General features: G+C 42.6%; 1 protein-coding gene across 1 annotated transcript in view; it reads right to left on the bottom strand.

Annotated features, from left to right (window-relative positions):
* LOC125122575 (receptor-type tyrosine-protein phosphatase T) overlaps positions 1-22,947 on the bottom strand; it is a 126,431-nt gene that overhangs the window by 85,940 nt on the left and 17,544 nt on the right. The window contains exon 2 of the mRNA XM_047771068.1: positions 6,027-6,217. Coding sequence (XP_047627024.1) covers positions 6,027-6,217 — 191 coding nt within the window. The remainder of the gene's footprint in view (positions 1-6,026; positions 6,218-22,947) is intronic.

The raw sequence follows: 22,947 nt of genomic DNA, 5'->3' as shown, positions 1-22,947 counted from the left end.
ATATTCCTCACAGCTGTTCCTTGTTGCCTTAAATAGTCTTAATGGAGCTGTAATAACCAGATACCTTCTGGTTTCCCTACTGGGCTTGTTCTATTCATTATGAGGACAGGCTGTCTGGATTGGATTGGGATTAACATGCTTCCTTTCCTTCTCTCCATCACAAAGTCACCTCATCCTGATGCCCCTGATCCTCCCCAAACTTGATACTCATCTGCCCATGATGGCGGGTGGGATTATAGGGCTCATGGACAACCCCACTCTCCAGCCAACATCTATTAGCATTGGATGACCTGCTTAGGGTTTTTGTTTGTAACTGGGGAAAGTGGGAGAATTGGGGCTGGGAGAGATAGGAGGGAAAGGAGGGAAGATCACATGCAAAAGCCCCTTGACTTTAACATCTTCCAATAGGAAGGTAGATTTGAGGGGTCACCACATGTCTCCATGGGCATCAGATGTGACCAGTGGCAAGTATAGCAGGTGGGGTGATGCATCTGTTGGCATAAGCAGAGCACATACTGAGGACTCTATGGGTCTCCTTAGAACAGCATCTCTCAACCATGAAACATGATAGTCACCTGGTGAGCTTAGAAATTACTGATCCCTGGATCTCACTTCCTACTTCTGACTTAACCAGTCTGAAGGATGGCCTGACATTTCTTTTTTTTTTTCTTTTTGTCTTTTAGGGTCGTGCCTGTGGCATATGGAGGTTCCCAGGCTAGGGGCTGAATCCTAGCTGCAGCTACCAGCCTACACCACAGCCAAAACAATGCCAGATCTGAGCCGTGTCTGTGACTTACACCACAGCTCACGGCAACACCAGATCCTTACTCCACTGAACAAGGTCAGGGATCAAACCTGTGTCCTTGTGGATACTAGTCAGATTTGTTTCCCCTGAGCCACAATGGAAAGTCCTGGGCACTGGTGTTTTTAAAACTTCCCTGGGCCTGGGTAATTCTAATATGCAGTGAAGATTGAAAACCTCTAACACTCAGATCAATGCAGTAAACTAACCTCAGCCTCCTTGAGTTCTTAGGAACCCAAGGTCTCTGGTCAATCATAGTTGCTGGGACTTGAGACACAACTATGGCAGTGGTAGCCCCAGAGAGTGGGGTCCAGTGGAACTAAAGGTGGGAGGAAGATCCAGCTGGACTGAACAATTGGTTCCTACTGAAACGCCCAATATAGCATGAACGTAAGCACTTTTTAGATCACTCTGACCAATGCCCTCACTCTCATTGCATAAAGATGAAAGTAGAGGCCCAGAGAGGGGGAATAACTGGCCCAAGGTCACCCAGGTACTTAATGAAAGAGATAGAAATTTAATATAGGCATTTTGACTTTCAATTCAGGATAATTCAAGTCACTGAACTTAAAGGAAATATATATATATATATATATATAGAGAGAGAGAGAGAGAGAGAGAGAGAGAGAGAGATGGATTCAAGTTTATATGCTAAAGAGAACAAGCTGATTTTATGGTTCTGCATGAACGAAGGTGTGTGGGCTTGTCTGGGCACTGGGCCCAGTCTCCTGGTTCAGGCAATTCCATATTTTCCCTGAATTACTGTCCCAGCCGCCTACCTGCCTCTGGTCTCCCTGCTCTGATTTATGCAAAACAGTTGCATCTAAAATGCAAATCCAGCCTAAAAAAGCCTGCTCCTCATTGCTCCTGGAATGAAATCCAAACTCCTCAGTCTGACAAAATCCCCTTGCCCCCACCCCATGCTGCCCCTACGAACAGTTCAGCCTCATCTCTCTCTATGCTCCTTCCTATTTCTCAAGCTGTGGTTTCAGCTTTATGTCTTCCAGAAAGCCACTGGCATGCATCCTCGGGCTAAACTTAATGCACGCCACCTCTAGGGGTTCCCATAGCACTCTATGGATACCTCTATTGTGACATGTTGCTCATTTTGCGTTTAAATGGTCAGTTTGCATATCCATATTTAAGAATAAGGCCCCCAGAAGGACAGGAGTTTATCTCATCTCCTTAGTTCCTAGTGCCCAGTTCAATGCCTGGTCTATGGAAAATGCTCAATATCTTACAGTTGAAACTCCCTTGGTCTTCGCCTCTGTCTGGGCTCACTTGCTCAGTGACTTTGAACAGTCTTGTGGCTTTAGTATCATCTCTATGTCAACGACTCCCCAAGTGTCCTCCCCAGTCCAGGCTTCTTTCCCAAATTCTAGGCTCATATATCCAACTATCTACTTTGGATCACCACTAACTGTACATCTTAGTTCAAAAGTGAACTTCCCATTCTTTCACTGTCTCCCAGTCTGCTCTGTCTGCAGCTTTCCCATCTCCACTGCTGGCAACTCCATCCTGCTGGTGGCTTGAGGAATAGCCTGGGAGTTACCTTGGATTCCTCTCTTTCTCTCACATGCCATGTCTAATGGGTTAGAAAACCCTGTTGGCTCTATCTTTAAAATGCATTCGGAATCCAGCCACTTCTCGCCAACCCACTGCCACTGTCATCACTGTCCTGCTTGGTTAGTGCAGTGGCTTCTCAACTGGTTTCCCTGTTTTTACCCTTCCCTCCCTCCATCTATTCTCCACAAAGTAGCTAGAATCAGTCTTTCAAAATAATGTCAGGAAACCACCACTTGTCTTTTCAAAACACTGTGGTGGCTTTCCATCTCATTTAGAGTAAAGGCCAAAATCCTTACAGTGGTTTACAAGGTACTATATGGCCAGGCCCCCTTTACCTCTCCAATTAACACCTTCTGTTACTTTTCCTCCTTGTTCACTCAACTCACATCACCTTTGCACATGCCAGATACATTAATCCCTTGATCTGGACTCTCTTCCCCCAGATATTTTCCACCACACCTCTGCTCAGATCTCATCTTCCAATTAAAGGCTGCCCTTTCACCCTGTTTAATATTGGAACCTGCTTCCTTCATGTTCGTGGAATGTATCATCTCCATTCCATGCTTTTCCTGTAGTATGTACTTATGGAAGATTGCATGATCCGCAGATTTTTTTTTTTCTTTTAACATTGGTATCTGCGGCACATGGAAGTTCCCAGGCTAGGGGTCTCATTGGAGTTACAGCTGTCGGCCTATGCCACAGCCACAACAAGGCGGGATCTGAGCCACATCTGTGACCTGCACCACAGCTCATGGCCATGCTGGGTCCTTAACCCACCGAGTGAGGCCAGGGATCAAACCCACGTCCTTGTGAATACTAGTCTGGTTCTCAACCCGCTGAGCCACAATGGGAACTCTGATCCACACATTATATTTTCCAACATCTCTTGTTCTACACTATCTTTTAGACAATCTTGCAGCTGTGCCTCTCTCCATCAAGAGATGGAGTGTAATTCCCCTCCCCTAGAACACACTTATTATTGAAGAAGGGTTTCCTCTGCTAGCACACAAGCTTCATGAGGGCATGGATCTTTGCCTGTTCTCTGTCATATCCTAGATATCCAGAACAGTCCCTGGGAATAGTAAATATTCCATAAATTTTTAAATGATTATAAAACTAAATCGATTTTTATAAGACACAGCTTGCTATAGCTGAGAGATCCCTTATATGTCAACTTGTCAAACCCACTTATTTGTATAAAAAAAAAATTGAGTGGGGCAAGGGAGTGACAGGCAACAAATAGCACAGAGCATGTGGGCTTGAGAGTAGGATGGAAGACCCAGGAGTCTCAGATCTACAATAGGAAAGAATCTTCATGTAGATTTGTGATTCTGTGCTTGGAGCCTTGGTGATCAAAGCAGTATCCAGCTCCAGTCTAAGGAAAGACATTGTGGAAAAACTCCCATTAAGTAACATTTTCCAATTAACATCCAGTTAATCAGGAAATGCTGTTAACTAGAAGCTAGGCATTTTTAAGCTACCTGATTAATATAATTTGAACTAATTGAGGGCAAGTCTGATCTACTTAGTGGATACTTCTGGTCGAGGTCCAAATGATAGAATAACATATACTATTTACACTCTCATTATAAAAGCAGCTTATTTCCCTGCTACGAAGTTCATAAAATGCAAAAGGACACCCAGAAAAAGTTAAAAAAAATATGACCATGCAGGGATGCAGTGATGGATGCTTTTTTGATAACATTCTAGAAGGAAATGCGCCAAAGTCATCTAATGTATTTGTATTTTTGTTTTGTTTTCAAATTTTAGATTGCAAGGTCTTAGAACAGTGTTTCTCAGGCTTTGACTACTTGGCTCCCTTTCTGATAAGTCATGAAAACCTCTTAATACTATTCGAAACTTTAAAACAAATTAAAACATGATGGCTAATGACTTATTAAACCTTCGTGATGCTGAATATGACTTTACAAACAACACATCCTCTCCTAATATTCACTCACCAGACAGATCCGTACTACTGAATGTAAGTACACAGACATGCCCCCACCACCCCACCCCACACTTTAAAGGGTTGTGACCATGCAACCAACCTCCTAGAAAATAAGACCCAGGGCTGCGAGGTGATGAGAGCATCTCCTGCAACTCTTATCCCAATAACCTTCCAAAATTTATAGATTTAGTAGATGAAAAATGCTATTTTACTTAGGCCATATTTTAAATTAACTGCTGCTTCCCCTGAGCTGGTAATTACTCACATCCATTGACATAAACAGTTTTGTTCTCATAAATGTGTCCAACCTGCCTCTTGCTACCATGTTTTACATTCTCATAAAGTTTTAAGACCAGACAGGCCCTTAGTCATCACCTTATCCAAACTCTTCATTCAACTAATAAAGAATTTTAACACTCAGGTAGCACCATGACAGATCACAGAGTTTGCAGTGGTGGAATCCAGCTGTCTGGACACCCGCACCCCCCGCCCTAGTTGAACACAATTTCATGACCTCACACAGCTTCTGAAATCCTGCTTTGTAAGCGCTTTCTCAGAATACAGACTGAGAGATAAACTTAGTCTGCAGTATCAAAAATTCCAAATATGTGGTGTCTGAGTCAAGGCATTTTCACTGCATGCAGTGAAACTGAACCTAGCATATTTGGGGCACGCAATGCATGTTAAAAAAAAAAAACACACAGACACAGAAAAGAACTAGTGCAAATAACTCAGAGCCTAGCACACAGTAAATGCTCACAAGATATTTTGGGAAGCAAGGAGGAGAGGGAGAGAGAGAGAGAGAGAGAGAGAGAGGAAAGGAAAAAACAAGAGATGCCTATTTTCAAAGCTGCCTGCAGCTGGATTCCTGACCTGCATAACCGGGTACCAAACTTGGGGAGTGAGGAGCCCTGGACAGAAAAACATCTTAATGAGTTTCTCCTTTTTCCTTCCACTTCTTGTTTGTAAAAGGTGAGGCCTGATGGGCAAGGTCTGAAACAAAAGGACTAAGGCAAAGTAAGCTAAATTGTTCTGCAAAATAAAGGAGGGGGTGGGGGGGATGCTTTTCTTGGCTGCTAGAAAAAAGAGGGGGGAAAAAAGGAAATTTGAGGCTGCTAAAAAGAATACTAGGGAAGGAAGTGGATAGAGATGTGGCAGGTAACCAGAACCTCAGGACGACTTTTGCTCAGGTGCTTCCTATACTCAGCAGCAATCCTTCTGTGATGTCTTAAACCTCAGTAATGATGGCTTTCTCAAGTCCTAGGCAGGAGAGATGTGCTGGGAAGGAAGAGAAGGGGGTCTGATGCAGGGGGGACAGGCAGGTACAGAGAGAGGAAAGAGGCAGTCACCAGATGAGATAGTGACTCAATGGAGGGTGGGTGTTGAGAAGATAACAGAAGCATGACAATGAGGCAAGAGGTGACCAGGAGCAAGAAGGACTCCTAGAAATCACCAGTGGGGGCCATCTGATGGCTTTTCTACAGCATGTGGGGTGGAGGCTTGAGCCATTCTACCTTTCTGTTGAAGGGAAGTGTGACTCCAAACTGGTGCAGTAAGCCTGGGTGGGGACTGAGATGGTGCACTTCAGACAAGTTCCCAGGTGGCACTGATGCTACTGACCCAGGGATCACACTTGGAGTTGCAAGACTATAGCACCCATGAAGCCTCTGCACCCAGCAGGGAGTTTCCCACAGGCTGGTCTCTTACCTCATATTCCTCCTTGAACCCATAGCCCTGGCCTCTCTTCATCTGGGTGATGTGTTGGAGCAGGTCAGCCACCCGGATGGCTGGCTGGAACTGGTCCCGAGGGTAGCTCATTTCCACAGGGTCGCAGGCCCGGTAGGGATGCGTCTGGATGGTCAGGGTGGGCTGGGACAGCTCCCCGCGGCTGCCATCTGCTTCAAAGAGAAGGAGGAAAAACAGGCCATTACCTATAGGATTTTTGTCCTCTGCCCTCCATGCCTCCTCCAGGTCGACGTGAAGAGGGCAGAGGGCACTAAGTCGGGACTCAGCTGATCAGGAAACCACAGAAAGTACCGAAACACACTGTTTTCCTGGCATGGCTGTGGCAGTCGACTTAAAAATTAAAACACATAGGAGTTCCTGCCGTGGTGCAGTGGTTAACGAATCTGACTAGGAACCATGAGGTTGCAGGTTTGATCCCTGGCCTTGCTCAGTGGGTTAAGGATCCGGCGTTGCGGTGAGCTGTGGTGTAGGTCACAGACGCGGCTCAAATCCCGTGTTGGTGTGGCTTTGGTGTAGGCTGGTGGATACAGCTCCAATTAGACCCCTCGCCTGGGAACCTCCATATGCCACGGGAGTGGCCCTAGAAAAGGCAAAAAGACAAAAAAAAAATTAAAACGCACAAACCAGTAACACAGTAACCCTTGGTTCCTTTCTATTTCAAGGGTGCATCTTGATGGAGAACAAAGTTCCAGGCTGACAGTCTTCTCCTGCCTGTCTCTATACTTCCTGGCTTATCAGGATGGTATTGGCCCATCCTGGCCAGTCCCAGAACCCATGAGAAGCCAGGCAAGCTGGACATGGGGAACACCTTCCTGTGCAGGAGGTAGATGGCCTGGAATTGTCTCTGGTGCCTGTCTGCAGGTGAGGAGAGCCTCCGGTCCCTGGAGATCAGAGCTATGCTTCTGCTTCTGGTCCATGGGCCTGCATCCCTGTGACATGGTTTCTCCACTAGTTTGTTTCCCTTGGGCTGGATTCTGGGAGGACTTGAAGCAGACAGCAGGGGCCCTCCAGCTATGGGTTCTGCAACAGTGATCGCCTTCTGTCTACTGTCTCATTTCCCCATCACTTAACACTCGCGATCCAGGAGTGATGCTGAACCTTCCTCGCAGGTGGGGAAGCCTGAATCTCTTCCTTCAGTCCTGCCAGCTATTTCTCCCAGGCCTGGGTCCTATGCCTTATCTCTTTCATAAAATCTCTCCTTAGTATAATAAGATCTCTAATCTCCCCTGATAATAATCCTTCTGTCCACTGAATTGCTTAACTGCCCCCTGTTAGTTTGGCCACCCTGGAAACTGATGTCTGCTGAGGTTGGAATTTGATTTCCCTTGATTCTACTTTCTTACCATATTAACTCCCTGCCAGACATACACTGTCAGTCTTTTGGGGTCAATTCACCTCATCCAGAACCACTGAGGCTTGGTCTTCCCAATCTTCTCCCCAAGACATGACAGTCTATGCCCTAAACTCTCCTATTGGTGGCATGCATAAGAGAACTTCCAGACTTGATGTGTCTCACCCAGATGTTTTCAGGCACTGCAAGGCCCCAAGGCAGACCCCACTGCCTTGTCAAACTCATGAGATCTATGCCAAACTCATTCCCTGGGAGGTTTTGCATCTATTCCTCATTTTCTGCAACTTATCTTTTCAAAATCCGTGTTTCTTTCAGCTTGTTTGTCTCTAGGTCATGATAATCCATCAAACATCAGTTCTGTATGTGAAAGTGGACTTTCCACCTGTGTGACGGCATAGCAAAACTGTCCGAGTAGAGAAAGGACTGTTTGGAGTGAGTAGATGCAAACTGTTACATTTAGAATGGATGGGCAATGAGGTCCTGCTGTACAGCACAGGGAACTATACCTAATCTCTTGGGATAGAACATGATGGCAGATAATATGAGAAAAATAATGTGTGTGTGTGTGTGTGTGTGTGTGTGTGTGTGTGTGTGACTGGGTCTCTTTGCTATAGAGCAGAATTTAGCACAACATTGTAAATCAACTATACTTTAATAAAAAATTTAAAATTTTAAAACAGAAAAAGAAAGGACTGCCAACAGAAAGATCTAGAATGTATAGGCTTATGCACCAGGAAGAAGGGCTTAGATGAGATGTTAGTACCACTTTCCCAAGAAGTATGAGAAAAACACTGCTTATCTTTCTTCTGTGGTTTTAAGGTAACAGGTAACATGTCTTCAATGGCATTGCTTAAATACAGAGCTTGGCCATGTGAGGGCTGCATTCATTCTCCATGGTGCCCTTGTGATTAGGACTTAGATTTACTGAGCCCCTGCTCTGTGGCTGCAAGTCTGGTCCGCACTGGAAATGCACAGAATACAGATTTCACTCTCAAGGCTTGATGGTCTAGTAGGGAAGGCAGACAAAAAGGAGCATTGGAAGCACAAGAAAAGGAGCTGGAGAAGCCAAACACAGCTAGGTGAGAGCAAAGAGATAGGGGAGGAGTGGAGGTGGAGGGTAGAAATGTGATGAGGAGAAAGCTGTAAGAGATGGTGTGAGGTAGGCCTACCAAAGGCTGTGAAGGTCTAGGAATCAAGCCAGTGGGAAGCTACTGAAGGATTTTAGGACGCCTTCTTTTCTTTAATAACTCAAGAGATTTCATGTAGGTGCCCCAGCTGCCATGAATATGAGGCATCCTTATAGGAAGTATCACTCCTGTGATGGTGCCATGCAGTTGGGGATGGAGAAGAAAGGGGTCCTGGAGTTTGCTTTTCTAGATGCTACACTTCTTGGTCCCCAGGAGAGGGTAGACCAGAGTCGGCACCTGGAGCCCTATGAGTGTCTCCCTCTTAAGCCACCATCCCATATGGCAACAGATGTCCTCAGAGACCCAGGGGCCTGAGGTTCGGGCTGCCTGGGAGACCAGCTGCCTGGCAGAGACAGGCTTCTTAGGAATGGGCACCTGATAGTTTTTGTAAGATGCCGAATGTTTCCAAAACCAAAGAGCTACTAATATGGATATTTCTCCTAAACACATTGCTAGACAGACTGTAAACTTGGTGTCAGCAAAACCAACATTGGAATGGAAAATACATGTGTCTGAAATTTAGCAACTTGTATTGCTGTAACATTTGTAAAAATGTCAATGCCAGTGCTAATGATGCTATGAAGACTCGGAACCAAGGGATTTTCAAGGTTTATTAATTCAACTAGTTGGACTCCCTTTTCCCATGTATCTCACTTCACCTATTCCCTTATTAACCTCTGATAATGCAGAAGTGATGCCTTTTATCACACCCCATTTCACCAGACGCACTATACTTAATTTTCCATCATTAGGTTTAATGAAAACCCAATTTCACATCTCACTTCTCTCAGGAACCTACAAGTAATGCTACGTTTTTATCAGCCCCAATTAAAAAGCGTTATGATGTTCCTATTCGAGTGGGAGCCTTAAAACTAATGTGCGATTCTGCTGCTAATTCAACAAGGGCGCTGGAACCCACATGCTGCTCATAAAATGTAACTCAAACCAGCTGGCCCAGGGAGAGACCATTTTTCATTTTTCTCCTCCCTAAACCCTTCATTTTCATGCCATTTCAATGTCTCATTTATGGATCTTGCATGTTTATTTATCACACAATAATATTTTGGATTTCATTTGTACCTTTTTCCATAGATGTTGCCTAAGCCTGAGAATTCCCCTGCCATGAGTCTTGTCACTGCCCATGAGGGGTTTGTGGCATGAGCAGAGGGATTATGGTGATGTGTGTGTATGAGATGCTGGGTCACCACAGTCCCTCTGGTTTCCTTTTCTCTCTCTCTCTACTTTCTTCCTTAAGAATCTGGCTCCGACCTTCTTTCTTTTTTATCCTCCTGCTATCAGCCATTATCAATTTCCCACATACAGCGGGGGTCACACATTTGCTTTCATTTGCTAGGAATTTCCAGCAAGTTAACTGGTTAAAAGATTTTTACTGAATATTTATACTGTACGAAGCACAGTGTTAGATACAAGTACGGAGAGGAGGGTGCAAGAAAGTGTGTTCAGAGGGGGATAAACATGCCACAGCCCTTGTAGGAGAGAAGAGATCAATGTGCATAAACTAGTCTGACCAAGGTGGGAAGGGAAGGAGGGGCTCCTGGGAGGAGGGAGGGTGACACGCTGCAAAGTTAGGCATCATGGAAACATTTCCCAAGATTTAGGCATTCGCATCCCATTTCTGCGGTTTTGGCCACGTACCAGCCCTATGCAATAGAACTCTACAAGATGAAGGAAATGGTCCATATCCATGCTGGGCAATACGGTTGCCACTTACCACAAGAAACTACCGAGCATGGGAAATATGGCTAAGGTGATGGAGGAACCACATTTTACATTCTGTTTAATTTTTTATTCTTTTTAATTTTCTTTAATTTCCCCAATACATTATTTTTTCTACTGTACAGCATGGTGACCCAGTTACACATACATGTATACATTCTTTTTTTTTTTTTTGTCTTTCTGCTATTTCTTAGGCCGCTCCCGCAGCATATGGAGATTCCCAGGCTAGGGGTCTAATCGGAGCCGTAGACTCCGGCCTATGCCAGAGCCACAGCAACGCGGGACCCGAGCCGTGTCTGCAACCTACACCACAGCTCACGGCAACGCCGGATCGTTAACCCACTGAGCAAGGGCAGGGACCGAACCCGCAACCTCATGGTTCCTAGTCGGATTCATTAACCACTGCGCCACGATGGGAACTCCTATACATTCTTTTTTAAATTTTAATTCACTTCAATTTAAATATCCACAAGTGGCTTATAGCTACTGTGCTGGGAAGTGCAGAGCTAGAGAAAGAGACAAGGAAAGGGAGCACCTTCTGAAATCACGCAGTAGAGCAAAGCGGGCCAGTGGAAATAGAATGTGGACCACATATATAATTTAAAATTTTCTTGTGGCAATATATAACTTATTTAAAGTAAAAAAGAATAAGTGAAATGAATTTCAATAATAATTTTTGTTAAAGTCAATATAATGAAATAGTTCAACATACCATTGGTAAAAATTACTGATATATTTGACGCTCTTTATTCATCCTCAGGCTTTGAATTTCAATGGGTATTTTACACTTGTAAAGCATTTCAACTTAGACTAGCCACAATTCCAGTACTCAACACCACATATGGTCCATGGCTATAGTGTTGGACAAGGTGGGTATACACAGACATCCACAGCCAGCAAGAGTGACTTAGAGCTAGAGTGAAGTCTAAAATACATTGATCTAGTGTCAGACAGCTCTGGCATGGGCTAGACAGCTCTAGCAGGGCTCTGCCCAACAGAACGTTACATGATGATGGAAGTGGTCTACAGCTGCACATTCAATATGGTAGGAGGAGGGGGGGAGGAGGAGGGGGAGGGGGAGGGGGAGGAGGGAGGAAGGGGAGGGGGAAGGGGAGGGGGAGGGGGTGAGGGGGAAGGGGATGGGGAGGAGGAGGAGGGGGAGGGGGAAGGGGATGGGGAGGAGGAGGAGGGGGAGGAGGAGGGGGATGGAAGTGATGTTACATGATGATGGAAGTGGTCTACAGCTGCACATTCAATATGGTAGGAAGAGGGGGGGAGGGGGAGGGGAGGGGGAGGGGAGGGGGAGGGGGAAGGGGAGGCCTTGAAATGTGGCCAGGGGGACTGCAGAACTGGATTTTTAACTTAATTACATTAAATGTAAATGACCACACATGGCCAGGGGCTACTGCATTGAATAGTGCAAATCTATACAGCGACAACTTCAAAGTTTTTCGTTGCATCAAATTTCAACGATTGTTTTGCTTTATCTCATTATGAATGATAGTGAAATATAAACTCATGGGTGTAATATGCCCATTTTGCGTTAATGCTCACTAAAATGTTTACATAACTATTTAAGGAAGGGCCTGCCCACGTCCCTCAAGAGGAGCGCTGTCCTCTCCCCAGGAAATGTTGTGAATCTGGGTCCCAGAATTGGAGAGCATGGGGTTTATAATCCTTAATCAGCCAGTTATGGGATGTGTGAACTTGGCCAAATGATGAATATTTCTGAGCCTCAGGTTTTTCATCTATAAAACATGGAAAAGAGGGTTGTGAGGATTCAAAGAGACAATGCATGGTAAGTGCTCCTGCAGTGCCTGATATCTGATAAGCGGTGAGAAGACAAGAGGTGTTCTGACATTGTACAGGTGTCCCATGGGACACAGGAGAATTCACAGGCTGGTGATGGCATCTCAGAAGTCCTTTGGGGCTTCTCTCTGCTTTACTCCATAGCTGTCTATTTCACTCCCTTCCTGCTGTTGGTTCAGGTTCCCTGTCCTGGTTCAGGTCTCCATAACAGGACAATTCCATCAGGTTCATAATGGCTCTTTCTGCTTTCACAGTTCTTTTACCCAGCTTTGATCAAGATGTCCTTAGAAAAAGCCTTCTAGAATCAAGATAAAATTTCTTAAACCACCCATCAAATTCCTATAGTTTCTGGTACCCTTATCTACTTCTTATTTTGTCTATTACAATTCCTCTCAACTCCATGTGCCCTTTAGGGAAGGAGAGCATGAAGAGAGGATGGGTAAATATTTACAGACTTCTTACAGAGATGGGAGAGTCTGAGAGGTGAGAGATCTGAGGTGGGGAGGAGGCTGGGTCACCTGCTCAGAGGGGAGATGTGATTAGAACTAACACAGTGGGGGCCGTGGCAATAGCAGGCATCAGGGTCATAATGCACAGAACCCGAAGACAAGACTTATATTCAAATAGGAACATCACAACTTTCTCGCTCTAGGACTTCAGATAAGTTTCTTTGAGTCTAAGACGTTTATTTGCAATTAGACATAGAAATGGTAACGCTGGCAGTCAAAAGGCACAGACTTCCAGTTATACACCTAAGTAACATGACTAACAATATAACTAACACTGTTGTAGGGCATACACCAAAGTTGTTAGCAGAGTGAATCCCAAGAGTTCTCTTCACAAGAAAAAAAATGTGTTCCCGTTTTCTAAATTTTTTTATCTATATGAGATGGGGGCTCACTAAACTCATTGGGATAATCATTTTACAATGTATCTAAGTCAATTCGTTATGCTGTACATCCTAAAAGTATACAGTGGTGTATGTCAGTTATATCTCAATAAGACTGGAAGAAAAAAAAGAAATGGCAAAGATGATGATAATGACAGCAGTGATGGTGGTAGAGGCAGTGATCATCATCATTTAAGAAGGTTGTTGTAAGAGTTAAATGGGAAGAAGACTCAAGATGTTTAGCTGGCAATGCCTCATCTCCCCCCGGAAGAAGACTCAAGATGTTTAGCTGGCAATGCCTCATCTCCCCCCAGAAGAAGACTCAAGATGTTTAGCTGGCAATGCCTCATCTCCCCCCAGAAGAAGACTCAAGATGTTTAGCTGGCAATGCCTCATCTCCCCCCCCACCACAAATAACAATAAAGATTTAAGAAAATAAACTTTTAATAGCATTGAAATCTAAGTCTGTCAACTAATCTAGTGTCAGAAGTTGGGAGGAATAGATACTGATATTATCAGTATCACACTATATATGGGCATGACAGTGAGACTTCATTGTGTCAAAATTTCTTAAAAATCTCTGAAATGTACAGAGTCACTTTTCACCTGATTCAACATAGGTGATATTCCCCCTAAAGTTGGAAGAGGTTCCAAGATCTTTGGTAAAAATATCAGACGAAGTAGTTGGCTTGGGTTTAGGAGCCATGGTCTGTATTTGTTCTGTATTTCTGAATTATAGACTTAACCTAGGACAGGTGCATAGACTTGTGATCTTTGAGAAATAACAGACTGACACACCCCATTTCATATCCACCATATCCACCCTGGAATGTGCCCTTACTCAATGTGAGGACACAAGGAATTACCCCTTCTTCTTGTCTTAAATCGGACCAAATGTTTAGGGTTGAACTTGTAAAACTAATAGTAAATAGAATGCCATCCCACTATGTCACATTCTGGGGACAGGAAATGGACATTACACCACTGGCAACTAACATTGCTGTACTTTGCTACTAGAGGTAATACTGGCTTGAGGGACAGAAAAGAAATGCTTCATCTTTCCCCACCTTCTTGGGCTCAGAGAATCAAAGACTCTAGCAAGCAAATATGGGGATTCTGGCATTTCCAAGCTGCACAGGGCCTGGCTCAAAGGAGGCCCATGCCTTTTAAAAAGAAAAAAAAATCAGTATCTATTGTTTACCCAACATCCGCCTCCCACATTTTTCCTTTCTGGTAGAACCCTCAAGGTGGTTTGATGACCAACATATTCCCTATGTGACTCCAAGGAGGATGACCCTATTCCAAGACCTAGGGGCAAATCCTCATTTCCTTAAGACAATCAGGTATTCCTATCATCTGCCAATTTTCAAAGAGCCAGGAGGGAAGTTCTATTTTCTTCTAGGCAAGGTTTCCTTACATCTAAGAAGGATATCCCAGTGACTTCTGTCTCCCACTGAACATTACCATGTGTAGGTTTGATCTTGGAATGGCTAAAACAATCTTGCATCTAAGAGGGGGATGGATACAGGCTGAGGGCAATGCTGACCTGAGATGGCAAAGTGGAGAGCTTGAAAGGACACTCTTGGGTATCTCATTCCACCAGCCCATGGAACTTCCTCTAACTCCTGATTCCCTATTCTGTGGGATAATGTGTTAACTTATTGTTTAAGCCCACTTGATTTTTTTCCCCTGTAACCAATACAACAGAAAGCAAAACTGAATTTTGGATGGCATGAAGTTCAAGGAAACACGGAATAATAAAGGAAATGAATGATTAAACAATAAGAGGAAAAAATTTTCAAAATATAGATCCAATTACAAAGCAACTAGAAAAAAGAAGTGCTGAGTGAGGCAAAGGAAGATGGTAAGTAAACCAAAATGTGATAGCAGAATTTCAATGGACATTGGACACTGTAAAGAGAATAAGCAAAGGGCAGAAATTTGTGGAGAAATAAATCTGAGAACCTTGCAGTGAACATACAAGGGGATGAGAATGACACTTCTATTTCCTTGATATCTAACATCTGCTCAAGTGTGTTAATGTGTGAAGGCACCGGAAAAATATTCTCAGAGGAAAGAAAACAGACATATGAAAGACAGATAATTGCTGTTACCAAAGAAGAAAACAGAAGAAATGAAATTGATGCAGTAATAAAGGAAACGACATAAAAACAGCTCTTCGGCAGAATAAAAACCAACACTTTCAAATGTAAAGAGCTCTCCATGTACAACTTAAAAATAGAACAAACCTTCTGATAACATTATTAAACATTATTTTTAAATTAAAGTATAGTTGATTTACAATTGTGCCAATTTCTACTGTACAGCAAAGTGACCCATCATAGATACATATACATTCCCTTTCTTAGATTATCTTCCATCATGGTCTATCCAAAGAGACTGGATGTAGTTCCCTGTGCTGTACTGTAGGACCTCACGGCTTATCCATTCTAAATGTAATAGTCTGCATCTCTTAACCCCAAACTCCCAGTTATTAAACATTAATAATATAGAAATACTCAGATAAACATGTAGGCTTGAAAAATGGCTATCTATACAGAAAAAGAAGCAATGCTAACCGTATTTTTCTGTTGCCCAAATTGAAATGGCAAAAATCACTGGAACAAAATTTTTGAGGGAAAAATTTTGTGATTCCAAATTAACACACCAATATAAGTTGTTTTTCATTTATGAGACTACAGAAGGATATTCCATGATACACAAAAATTTGGAAATTGTACTGGCTCTGGTTCTTTCTGAGAGGCTTGGGAGGTGGGAAAAGAAGAGAAATGTGTAATTAAAAAAAAACCCACCAGATTAGAGGAAATTCTATCATGAAAGAATTTATTCATTAAACACCAAAATCAGTTAAACATAGACATGAGTATAAAAATCAAAAATAAATGTGAGTTGAAACAGAATGAACTATAAAAAAGATTTCTTAACTTGTAAAAAAAAAAAAACCCTAATATACAACTACTCGATTAACTTCTGAAATGATAGCAACACAACCAGGAAATAGGTGACTAATGAATCACTAGAAATAAAAATATATCAACTTCTTCACCTTTCATAATGAAGAGTCAATATATACTATTTTAATATTGTTCTTAAAGGATCTAATTTCAAGCATGTGTGTGCATATATCTATGCATGTTTGTGTGTGTGTGTGTGTGTGTGCACGCCTGTGCATGCTTAAGTTTAAGGTATCAATTACAATAAAAAGAAGAATGTATAGCATTCAAACAGAGGCAATAGACAAAGAAAACTCTTCCAGATTCGGGCTGGGGTCCACATTATAGCTGTATATGATAGAGCAACTGCAAACCCAGAAATCAACATACAAAATCTTTGTAATACCATAGAAAATCTTTTTTGTCCTGACAAGCAACTGAGAACCAGCCTATAGAGCTATTTTCATAATCCAAGACACGTTAATTCCCACCGAACAAAACCGCCTCCGTTAAAGATGAACTCACAGCAGAAAAACAAAATGTAAAGAATGACAAGCCATGCAGGGAAGTTTAATCCCATGAGAGAGAGTCAGTAGAAGTGATACACAGAGAGACAGGCCTACCAAGAATTGAAAAAAATAAAACCATCTAAGCGACTATAAAATAAATACGTTCAGACTGATTAAAGGGAAAATGGAAGGACTACGAACCACAGCAATCAGGCCACACATCACGGAAAAGGGACGGGTGCCTTTGTAAAGTACAGATTTAACTTCTAGCGATGAAAAATATCATCACTGAACGTAGAAGGTAAGTAAATAAATATCAGAACAGATGTTAATGGAACATAATAGATGTTAAAGACACAACCGAGAAGCTGAAGAAAGACAAAAGCTGGCTCTTACCTTTGAAAACATCGATAAATGAGACAAACCTCTGCCAAAAATGATTAGGAATTATAAATGTTAACCAAAAAATGATTAGGAAAAAAAGACGCAAATAAACCATTTCATAATTTTTAGAAATGGGTCGAATGCTTTGAGCACCTGCTTGGATTGGCCAGTGAGTAAATGACCAGGAAAACCATGAGACATCTGAAGAGCTGATGGACATGGACAGGATCAGAAGTTACCCATCAGCCAGAGCACCAGCTTTTTCTTCAAATAAGTGTTATTTTGAGATATAACTGGAGAGTCATGTGCAGTCCTAAGAAATAATTTATTGGGGTGAGTTTTCCCCAGCGTTACCTTCTGGCATATCTATTGGGCTGCGTCACCACTGGGAAAGTAACATGGACACACTCCACTGACTATATTCCAGTTTCAGCAGTTTCACATGCACCTGTGCAGGTGCGTGCTCAGAGTTTTATGTAAATTAATCACAGGTGGAGATTCCTGGGCCCACCACAGCCAGGATGCAGAAGCAGTTCCAGCCCAAGCATCACCTATGGAACAAAACACTGGCCTTTGCATTCTTCTCTTGTCCCTATGATGAGGGCTGGTTCCTAGACCCTGGGTGACTGTAGCAATAATGAAAAGTGGGGTCTCTCAGTGAAACCCTATGGATGTCAGAGCCCCACAAACTGTAGCCCCATCTTTCCTGATGCTCCTGTAATCCAGAGGCCCACAAGGCCACCCCATGTGGCCGTATGTGCCCTGCACGGCTCAGTTTTAGAGGGTGCCATTCGGGGAATGGCCTTGCTCTTGTGTATCATGCCCTTTGAGTCAGAAACCAATAGTCTTACTTGGTTAAGTGACTAGTAGTTGGGATCACCTTTTTTGTTTTGGGTAAAGTGGAGAGGCTTATCCTTGTGGTCTCCAGGGGAAAGAAAAAGCAAATTATTAGTCTATGGACTTATGTCCTGAAAGCTGAGCCAGAGTTACGAAGGGAAGCTTCTGTCCATAGTCTCTTCTGTGGGTCAGGGGTGAACTGGACCAAGACCACCATGAGGGGTTTTGTGTGTGTGTGTATGCGTGTGTGCACGTGCCCGCAAGACCCAGAAAGCATGAGTTTCCCCTCACCTCTGCTCCAACCAAAGGTAAATGCTTTTAAATCTCTTTTATAAAATAGACTTCTAGGTATGATTCTGTTTGAAGAAAGGATTTTGCTATTTAAAAAAAAAAAAAAACTTTGAAAGCCACTGGTGTTTTTTTTTTCACTTTGTCATAATTTCATGAAATTCAATGGGAACACAAGAGAGCAGAAGTGCTGATGCCAGGGTTCACAGCACAGGTTTTATAAACTTAACTCAATTCAAATAAAATGAAGATCGCTGGGTGTGCCAGAAGCAACAGACCTGTAGCAGCAAGAATACGCTTTTTGTTCTTAACTGCTCAGTCATCAAACTAGGAAAAGAGAGAATAAAGCTGTGGGGTACGTATGGGACTTTGGAAATAAATATATTGCTGAACCATAAAGGAAAAGGGGTATAACTCTGGACTTTAAAAATGTTTTAGGGAGTTCCTATCATGGCTCAGTGGAAACAAATCTGACTAGCATCCTTGAGGATGCAGGTTCCATCCCTGGCCCTGTTCAGTGGATTAAGGATCCATCATTGCCATGAGTCATGGTGTAGGTCACAGACGTGCCTCATGGCTGTGGCTGTGGTGCAGGCCCGCAGCTGCAGCTCTGATTCGACCCCTGGCCTGGGAACCTCCATGTGCCATGGGTGTGGCCCTAAAAAAGACAACAACAACAACAACAACAAACATAGAAAAGAAAAAGAAAATGTTTTAGCTCATTGGAAACACAATCTCTTTCTTGGAACCTCTAAGTCATGTTTAATTACTGCATGTTCATAGCCACTTTTATATTCAGAGATATTTACGTTTGAAAGTAATGGGACTACCTGAACTTGAATGAGTAGAAAAATACCCCATAAGGAAGCAATGATATATGTACCCAAAGAATTTTGTAAACTGATGGTAAAGTATGGCACAAATTTTGGCTGGTAAGGACTGGCTTCCCAGGCGATAGACTAATTATCAGATGAGAATGAAGTATATTAAAATAACGTTCAAAGTTGTAAAGACTATTATCATTGTGAGGTTATTTAATCCTATTAGCTGAAAGTTCTGTACATGACTGTTCATGTTAATATAAATAGAATATTCCAAAGAACATAGAAGAACATGTCCTGGTTATTAAGCTACTTGAAGCAGAAATAGTAAGAAAGGTAAATTGTATGGTTTTGCTATTCTTACAGGCAGGAAAGAGAGGGATCTTAGGGTAGCTTTTGAGAGGTGTTTGTGCAGAGGGGTTGAATGAGATTTGTGTAGGGAAAGGTGTGTTTCACTCACACTGAAAGTTGTCAGCTTCACTTGCGATTCCAGCTGAGGTGGGATGTGATTTGAAGTTTCTCCTTGGCTCCAGAGTTGTGCTCATGCTAAAAGCAACCTGCTCAGCATTTTGTGTTGTGTATGTACCACTGTACTCCCAGAACCCACATCCTTATAGGAAGATATGTGATGGGAAGGACAGAAAGGTAAATAACACCTTATGCCGAAAATACTGCCTTGTCTCATTTCCTCTCTCTCATTCATCAAAATCATAATAAGACAAAGGTATGCAAAATAGTTGCAGAGTAATACTTAGTTAAACTAGCAAAGCTCAAATTTTGTCAGGCTTTACAATCTTCAGCCTGACAGGTGACTTTGTCTTTCATTGAGGTATAAGGAAGACAAAATGAAATGACTAAACTTGTCTGGAAGAAGAAATTTAAATGCGCAACAGCTGTTTGAAATGAATTTTCCATTATCCTAGAATAACAAACGTTAGATTCCCATTGTGGCTCAGCAGGTTGAGAACCCTACATAATGTCCATGAGGCTGCAGGTTCGATCCTTGGCCTTACTCAGTGGGTTAAGGGTCTGGCATTGCCACAAGCTGCAGCATAGGTCAAAGATGTGGCTCGGATCCAGTGTTGCTGTGGCTGTGGTGTGGGCCAGCAGCTGTAGCTCCAATTTGACCCCTAGCCCAGGAACATCCATATGCCGCAGGTATGGCCATAAAAAGAAAGACAAAAAAAAATGTTTATTCTCTCACAGTTCAGTTTCTGTAGGTAAGAAATCTGAGCAGCTTTAATGGGTACCTCTGGCCCTAGGTCTTTGATGAAGGAGCACTCAAGCTGTCAGATGTGACTATGTTCACATCTAAAGTCTCATCTGATTCCAAATTCACATGTGTGGTTGTTAGCGGATTAGTTTTCTGATGGGTTGTTGGAATAAGGTCCTTAGTTCCTTGCCCTTAGTTCCTCTCCACAGGGCAACTCCTAATTGGCTGCTGGCTTCCCACAAAGCAAGAGAAGAGACAGAGAGAGAGAAACCAAGATGGAAGCCTTGGTCTTTTCATAACCCAATCTTGAAAGTGACATCCCAATACTTGTTATATTCTTTTCTATTTGAATACTGATTGGTATTCAAAGGAAGAGATAATACCAAGAAGTGTGATAGGAGGCAGGAACAATTGGGGCCCTCCTAAAACTGCCAAATGCAAACTCCCATGCCACTACGCAATGTTTTTGCAAGAGCCCAAAGAAATATGTCACTGAAAGAGCATGTTACAGCAATATACACATATGAGTACACATATTGTAATATTATTCAAAGGGGTCCAATCAAACCCCTCCAGCAAATTTTATTTAGCTTTCATGAACACTCAGTGAGTGAAAGTGTTTTCATTCATGAAAGGTTCTAAACTATTCTCTCTACACATTTCGAAAGATTTTTCCAACATCTGATTCTTCAAGGGAAAGAAATGATTAATTTTCTTTACAACATGAATTGCCATTGACAACAGTCTTTAATCATTAAAGAGTTAACAGTGCACTTTGAATGGCGTTACCCAGATAAAACATTCATTCCCTAAGTAAATGAATTAGCCACATAATTGACAGTCGATTCCCGTAATAAAACACTAATTAAGTGATTCTGCTAAGTAAAAAGTGCGATGTGATGAATTTGCTAAACAATGGCCTACCTAATAAATTTTCATGCTAAATAAATGACTTGGAATGGTGACTAAATGTTCACCATGTTTAGGGTCAGTTGAAAAAGCAATAGTGCCTTTAGAAAACAACGACAGAAGTGACTGTGCCAGCTAACATCCTTAACAGCCTTACTCTGGGCTCCTTGCCAAGCAGAGACCTAGTGAATAAGTCTGAATGGGGGGGGGATGTACTAGATTTGGGGATGTGGGAGGGCAGGAAAACCACCATGGTCATAGCATGAGTGACTAGCTTAAAAGAGAATTTGGACAGTCCACTGTAGCCACACTGGAGTCATGGCAGAACCCAGGAATGGACAAGTAGAGGAAGGCTTCAATGCCAGACCTTACTGGCCTAAGGAAAGGAAAGCCAGAATCAGCACCTAAAGGCAATGATATATGTACCTAAAGAATTCCGTAACCTGAGAGAGATCCTAAAAGCAAAGGCTTCACAAGTAAAAGGGTCTTTGTTGTCCTTTGGAAGCATCTTGGATTAACCCATTTAATATGGTGACTTCTGAAAGATCTAGAATGAGAGGAGTCCATGTTTCTCATAGGCTCCACCAGTTTGGATTTCCAATTTTTGTTCAACAAAGAGCAGTGTAGACTGTTCCTCATTAAAAACCTTATGTTTCCGGACTCGTGCAGCTGAGAATAGGGTCTTGCTTTTTCTTGAAAATGTCAGGCATAGTCTTGCCTTGGAAGCCTCTAGCGGGAACATTCTTCTGACATTTTATCTTTTTCATGTCTTTGATCAAATTCCACTTTCTGTAAAACTGTCCCCCCACTTAAAACTCCAAATCCCATTTATCCTGTTCCATTTTTTTCATAGCACTTGTCGCTTTCTATAATGCCATATAATTTACTCATCTTTGATTGTCCATTATTTATTTCCTGTCTGTCTCTTTCTACGCCTTACTACCACTACTATTAAGCTTTATGAAGACAGGGGATTTTCCCCTACTTTATTCACTAGTGTAGTCTGAGAGCCTAGCACATAGGAGGCACTCAGCAAACACTGTTGAGTGAATGAATGGCAGGAAGGTTCTTGTTATGTTCTAACCACTGAAGAAAAGAGTGCAATTTGGGATTTGAAGACTACCAAAGTATGCCACCTCCCCAGCGCCCTCAGAAGTGTTTTGATGTCTCACACTATTTGGAAGGGAGTACATTAGAGAAGTAGGAGCATATGTAAGAGAAATAATAGGTTTGAATCCCTGATCTAAACTTACTAGCTATGTGACCTTGAGCAAGTTATTTAATATCTCTGAACCTCGGTCTCTGTGTTTGTGAAAGAAGCCTGATACCCTTAGTAATTGTCACTTCAGAAGTTGTGAGGATTAAAGGATATAACATATTACAACATCCTGTATAGCTCCTGGCATAGTGTTAGGGCTAAATAAATGTTAGTTTCTTCTACTTTCCACTTCTTATTTTTTTTTGTCTTTTTATGGCCACACCTGCAGCAAACAGAAACCCCCAGGCCTATACCACAGCAACACCAGATCTGAGCCACGTCTGCAACCTATACTGCAACTCGAGGCAATGCTGGGTTCTTTAACCCACTGAGCAAGGCCAGGGATCGAACCAGCATCCTCATGGATACCAGTCAGATTCTTAACCCCCTGAGCCATAACAGGAACTCCTCTACTTTCCCCTTTAAAGACAATGAGGCATATTCCTTAAGCATAAGGGTAAACTGACTTTTCAAATTTTCCTAGACATTGGGAACATCCACAAGTGAGTAAAGCTGGAGAAAGGTAAGATGACTGGGGTTGGTATGGGGATGGTAAAAAAATTTAGAAGCAAAGATCCTTCTGAAGGGGTGAGGGGAGGTAACAAGGTAGAGGCAGCAGGACCAGAAAGTAGTTCTGAAGTGTGTTCCTTCTGTATTTCAGGCCTTCAGTGAATGATGGAGTCCAAGGATGCTATTATTGGTGATGAGGTCTTTCAAATTAATGATTAGGACAAAG

The sequence above is a fragment of the Phacochoerus africanus genome, chromosome 3, assembly GCF_016906955.1.
Source record: "Phacochoerus africanus isolate WHEZ1 chromosome 3, ROS_Pafr_v1, whole genome shotgun sequence".
Classification (NCBI taxonomy): domain Eukaryota; kingdom Metazoa; phylum Chordata; class Mammalia; order Artiodactyla; family Suidae; genus Phacochoerus; species Phacochoerus africanus.
This window is presented reverse-complemented; position numbering and strand designations above follow the sequence as displayed.